Source organism: Psammomys obesus, unplaced genomic scaffold (assembly GCF_907164565.1).
Source record: "Psammomys obesus unplaced genomic scaffold, mPsaObe1.curated_primary_1811, whole genome shotgun sequence".
In the NCBI taxonomy this organism is placed as follows: domain Eukaryota; kingdom Metazoa; phylum Chordata; class Mammalia; order Rodentia; family Muridae; genus Psammomys; species Psammomys obesus.
The window spans coordinates 1,061,765-1,067,364 of record NW_026596088.1 but is presented as its reverse complement, the minus strand read 5'-3'; the positions used below and the strand labels follow the sequence as shown (position 1 = coordinate 1,067,364).

The window sequence follows — 5,600 nt, the reverse complement described above, 5'->3', positions numbered from 1 at the left end:
TGCCCAGACTTCTGCCAGAAGCCACTATTGCAGATGCTCATTGAGTAACTTCCTGTTTCCTCTCAGGGACACTTTCACGACTGGGTGGATGTCTGTGAGTGAAGACACCTAAGTTCCGGTCCCCATGCCACAGAAGCTAGGCATGGTGGCACACACCTGAAATCACATCGCTGAAGAGGCTGAAGTAAGAGTATAGTGAGTTCAAGGCTAGCCTGGGCTATATACCAACATCTGGTCTCAAAATCTACTAGTTCTAGTTCTTTTTGTGTGTGTGTATATGTGTGTTTCTATATACATACCTGGAGCCCCTACATCATATGATATGTTCTTTTTTTTTTTTTTTTTTTTTTTAAGAATCAGTAAAAACTGCCAAACTTTTTAACTTAAGCAATGGAAGATAAGAATGGAAATAGACAGCTTGATACCTTAGCAACAGGAAAATCATGTCCGATTTTCCTCTTCCGGAAGTTTGTCTTCCTTTCATGATTAAATAGTAATTAAAGGAGAGTTGGGCTGTAGCTAACCGAGTACCCATCTTCCTAGCCTGCACCACGCCATGGGTTCAAGTCCCAGCATCACAATAACAAGACGTGGCGTGCACACCTGTTAACTCCAGCGCTTAGAAGGTGGAGGCAGGAGGATCAGAGGTTCAAGCTTCAGAGTGAGCTGGAGGCCAGCTCTCTCCACAGAGACCCAGTGTTAACACTTCAGGTTTCACTTGTTTATTTATTTGGAATTGTTCACTTGCTTCCTGGCCCAGACCAGCAATCCTCCTTTTTGCCTCCCGAGGACTGTGCTCCACTCTGCTTTTTTTTTTTCTATTTGGATTTTTTTTTTATTATTAAAACATCTTTTGTTCATATTAAAATACAGAGCTTGCCGTCTTGACCTCTCTGTTTTCTGACAGACTCTTGCTAATGGATCTTTAGCTGCCCTTGAACTCGCTAGACGGACGAGGCTGGTCTCAAACCCTTGGTGATCTTCTTGCCTCTGCTCCCTAGTGTGTGCCGCCACACTAGGCTCCATCTTGTCCATTTTCTCCTCCTCCTCCTTTTTCTTTTCGTTTGTTTGAGACAGTGTTCTCCGGATGTTCTGGAACTTACCCTGTAGACCAGGCTGGCCTTGAACTCAGAGATCTGCCTGCCTCTGTCTCCTGAGTACTGGGATTAAAGTTGTTCACACCACCACCTGGCTTAATAAATAACTTTTTTTTTTCTAATTTGTTTTTTTGGGACAAAGTTTTCCTGTGTAGCCTTGGCTGTCCTGGACTCAATCTGTAAACCAGGCTGGTTTGAATCCCAGCACTCTGGGAGGCAGAGGCAGGCAGATCTCTGAGTTCAAGGTCAGCCTGGTCTACAGAGTGAGGCCAGGACAGCCAAGGCTACACAGAGACACCCTGTCTCAAAAAACAAAAACAAACAAGCAAACAATACAACAAACAAACAAACAAACACCCTCCTCCTCCCTGCCAGAGAGAGAAAGAGAAACGAAAGAGGAGGAGAAGGAGGAGAACAAAGCCTGGGGGATGGCTCATTTGAAAAGTGCTATGTGACCAGTGTGAGGACCTGAGTTTAGACCCTAACACCCACTTTTACAAGCAGGGTATTGCTTTTTAAAGCACCGGAAAAGAAGACAGGCTCTTTGGGGCTCACAGGACAACTGGTTTTGAAGACTCGCAGAGCTCCACGATCAGAGAGATAGAGAGATAAGGTTGGAGTAGAAAGCTCGCCCAGCGGTTAAGAGCATCCGATGCTCTTGCAGAGGACCTGGGCTCAATTAATTCACAGCGTTGCAAAGCGGCTCACAACTGCCCCATCACTCAACTTCCAAGAGGTCTGCTGTCCTCCTCCGTCTTCCTTGAACACGGGCATGTTTGTGGTAACACACGTGCAGGCGAGTGAAAGCACCCAAACACAGAAAAACAAAGGGGTGGGGCTGGGTGGGTATCAATTAAGTAGACATGACACAGACCACTGGTCTCCACACAAACACCGCATACACCAAATGGCGTAAACGGTGCCAGGTGACAGTTATTCTCATAGTATTTACACTGTCTGTGTCGGGTGTCAGGAGTAACAGAGACATGAGGGGCCGTGGTGGCACAGGACTGCCATCCCAGCGCTCGGAGGGCTAAAGGGGACAAGATCCAAGGCCAAGTTGGGCTACACCTTGAGTCCTTGTCTCAAACAAAACAAAACAAAACAAGAAGCAGCTGGGTGAAGTAAGAGGGCTGCAGGGGGCCAGCGGGCGGGAGAGGTTTGCTGAAGCCCTGCGCAGGACAGACTGGGCACCTTCCTGGGAGCAGGCTGGAGGAGGCGGCACAGGCAGCCGCTGAGCTGCTCTTTGCAGTCCTCGTGACCTCTGGGTGAACGTGCTGGGGTCTGGGGCTTGCCTAAGGGGCGAGGCTGACTGACAGCTGCTCCTTGGGGCTCCACCTTCCTCAGGAAGTGCTCCCTTCACCGCACTGACCACATCCCCAGGTTGCCTTGGAAACACTCTGTGGGGGCAGGAAGAGTTGAGGCACAGTCGCCCAGCAACAGGTGGTAGCCTCCCTTCCGCCTTCTTCTGAGGCCAGCCCCCCCAGGGCCTTTGAGAGGGTTGCGCACACCCTCCCGGCATGCCCTGGGAAGAGCAGCTCCGAAGACAGAGGGATCCAAGGTTGACCCGAGGTGAGGTGAGCTGAGGGGCGCAGACGCAGCTGCAAATGGGGGGCTTGTGGCAGAGACACGGGCAGGTACCAACAAGGGAGGCAGACAGGCCAGTGACTGAGGCACAGCTGGACAGGCTGGCTAGGTGCCCGGGCCACGGACCTGTTGTAACCAAAAGCACAACAGGGACAACCGTTGAACTATCTCCAAGAGCCGTAAGGAGGCTGAAAGAGAGGGTACATTTAGAAGGCAGGGGCGAGCAAGGAAGGTTCTCTCGCATTCCCTGTCTCCTCCTCCTCCTTTTGTTGTTGTTTTTGTTTTTCAAGACAGGGTTTCTCTGTGTAGCCCTGGCTGTCCTGGAACTCGCTCTGTAGACCAGGCTGGCCTCAAACTCACAGAGATCTGCCTGCCTCTGACTTCCAGGCGCCGGGATTAAAAGCGTGCGCCACCACACCCGGCTCCTCGCTTTTTCTTCAGGCTGAAACAAAACCTGAGGCCTGGGAGGGGAAGTGAGGCCCGCGATGGTGTGGGGGGAGCCTCGGCCGGCTCGTTCTCCGGCCTGCCCTGCCGTGGCTCGCTCTTGACCTCTCCGGCCCGCTTTGCTGCTCTCCGTTTCCAACATGCCGATCGGGTGAACCAAACCGGCAGCGGGAGGAAGCAGGAAAGGCAGATTTGTTCAGTGTGGCCAGGCCCTGCAGACAGGGGCAAAGAGGTCCTGCCATCCCCCACCTCGAGTCTGTCTCTGATGTCCCGAGGTGAAACTACAGTTTGAGGAGAACGCTGAGGGTTTGCAGACCCGGCCATGATGCGGCCCACCCACCCGCTGGCTCATGTTGAGAGGTGGTCCAGTGGTTAGAGCAGGACCCCGGCTCCCCTCTGACCGGTGCCCTTTCTTTCTCCCAGCAGGGACGGTCCCTGCTTCATCTGCCTCTCCTCGCCACTGAGTCTCCCTGATGCCTACGACTTCCCAGCAGCCCTCGGGGCACACGGAGGGACCCCCTGAGCCCACGGCGGAGGCGGCCATGTGGGCGGTGCTCCCGTGCGGGCCTTGCGTTCCCATCATGCTGGGCCTGGCCTCCCTCGCGGCCTTCTTCATCGTGACCACCGCCGTACTGGCAGAACGCCTGTTCCGCCGCGCGCACCCGGACCCCAGCCAGCATTCGCCCACCCTCGTCTGGCGCCCTGGAGGGGAGCTGTGGATTGAGCCCAGAGGCAGCGCCCGGGAGCGCTCTGAGGACTGGTACGGCTCCTCCGTGCCCCTGCTGATGGACAGGCCTCCAGATACCCCGACTCCCGGGGGCACCCTGGAGGGCAGAGCAACCGCTCCACCAGCCCCTTCAATCCCACCCTCTTCGCCCGGTTCTTTGGTTCCCCAGACTCCCCCAGAAGTCCCAGCCCAGAGCACCTTCTGGAGGCCTCAGACGCAGGAGGAAAGGCCTCAGGCATCAGGCATGGTGGGCAGGGTTGGGCCTGAGCCCACGCTGGAGCCTGGCATGCAGGTCGGGAGCCCCAGGGCTTGGAGGCTGAGGCAAGGGAGCTCCGAGCCTGACTGGGGCCTCCAGCCTCGGGTCACCCTGGAGCAGATCTCAGCGTTTTGGAGGAGGGAAGGCCGGACCAGTGTGGGTTTCTGAATCTTCGGAACCTGTAAGGCTGGCCTCCCCCCTCAGCTCCAGCCTCAGGCCTGGCCCTCACTCCGGCCTTTTGTTCGGGAATTTCTGACTTCGGCGCCTGACTGGTGGGCAGGCTGAGTGTCAGTCGGGACAGCCTGTGCTCCAGGGCTGGCACTGACGTCCACCTTTGATTAAAATGCCCCGGTTGTGACTCTGAGAACTGGCGGCAAGGCTAGTTGACAGTGGGACCGAAGGCTTCAAAATGGCCTTCTGTCATCTTCAAGGTACAAACTTACCTAGGATTCAGTGTCAGAGTGGAGAGGTCCTGTACGGGCTGCTGACACCCCAACAGTCTGGAGCTGGTGATTTCGAGTGTTTGTGAGTGTCAGGCATGTGGGCAGGCGATGGCCGCAATCTTCGTCTCCAGAGCCGAAAACCCCATCCGTGCCCACCCTCTCTCAGCCACCACTGTGAGTCAGGAGACAGAGGACCAGTCCAGGAGGAGTCTGTGACTGCACAGTAAATGGCGACATGGAATTTGCTGAGCCCACCCAAAGAGGCTGCCCCTTTCCTCAAATTTAGGAAGTAGACCCAAAAAGGATCAACAGGCTCCTCTGCTCATCGGTTTGTGACTGCGCGCATCCTGTGACACAGTTTTTTAGTATTCCACGCTCAGGAGAGCTCGGACTGAAGAGAACCGAGTTTGTGCCAGTATGGACATGAAGACTGTCCTAGAGAAGGGAAGCTCCCCCGAACACGGCCTCTGCCACCTTTTCCTCCGCCTTGGTGGAGCGGTCCAGAGAGGCAGGCTTGCTGTAGAAGAGACTTACTTAAACGATCCATCGCACAGAAAGGGAGTTCTGCACATCATGTGCCCATCGTCTGCTTTCCCTAATTGAGGAGAGGAGCAGTGGGGAAAGCGATAGAGTTCCCAAACCAGTCAAGAATATGAAGATTTTACCGTATCAGTTTACCTCTTGTTATACTCTTTACTTTATATTTTTACTTAAATCGGATCGCCGTTTGCCTAATAAATTTGTTTTTAGGTGAGTCTTGTTTCGTATGGCCCCTATAACTGGAAAATCAGTATTATTTGCCACGAGGAAAAATAAATACAGTGTAGACAATGGAGTCCCAGTGTTCCCTGCTGGAGACTTTGACCTCAAACTCTGCTCCTGGTTAAAATAAAAGAGGATGAGCCAGGGGCCATGAGCCATGCCTGAAATCCCGGCACTCTGGAGGCTGAGGCAGGAGGATCCCAAGTTCAAGACCAGCCTGGGCTACTTAGTAAGACACCCCATCCCCCACCCCGTCTCAGAGGAAAGGAAGAAAGGAAAAGAGG

General features: G+C 54.0%; 1 protein-coding gene across 4 annotated transcripts; it reads left to right on the top strand.

Annotated features, from left to right (window-relative positions):
* Positions 1-2,531: 2,531 nt before the first annotated feature.
* On the top strand, positions 2,532-5,320 carry CUNH16orf54 (chromosome unknown C16orf54 homolog). 4 transcript variants are annotated; one of them, XM_055627490.1, is made up of 2 exons: positions 2,532-2,669; positions 3,555-5,320. In XM_055627490.1, the coding sequence occupies exon 2, from the start codon at positions 3,602-3,604 to the stop codon at positions 4,277-4,279; it is 678 nt and encodes a 225-aa protein (XP_055483465.1). In that variant the 5' UTR covers positions 2,532-2,669; positions 3,555-3,601; the 3' UTR covers positions 4,280-5,320. The 4 variants fall into 4 exon arrangements, with proteins under 4 accessions (XP_055483465.1, XP_055483467.1, XP_055483468.1 ...); XM_055627492.1 differs by having other exon boundaries at positions 3,552-5,320; XM_055627493.1 differs by having other exon boundaries at positions 2,532-2,674.
* Positions 5,321-5,600: the final 280 nt, after the last annotated feature.

Coding starts and splice junctions, on each gene's coding strand:
- CUNH16orf54 (XM_055627490.1), top strand. CDS start 3,602: ATGCCTACGACTTCCCAGCAGCCCTCGGGGCACACGGAGGGACCCCCT.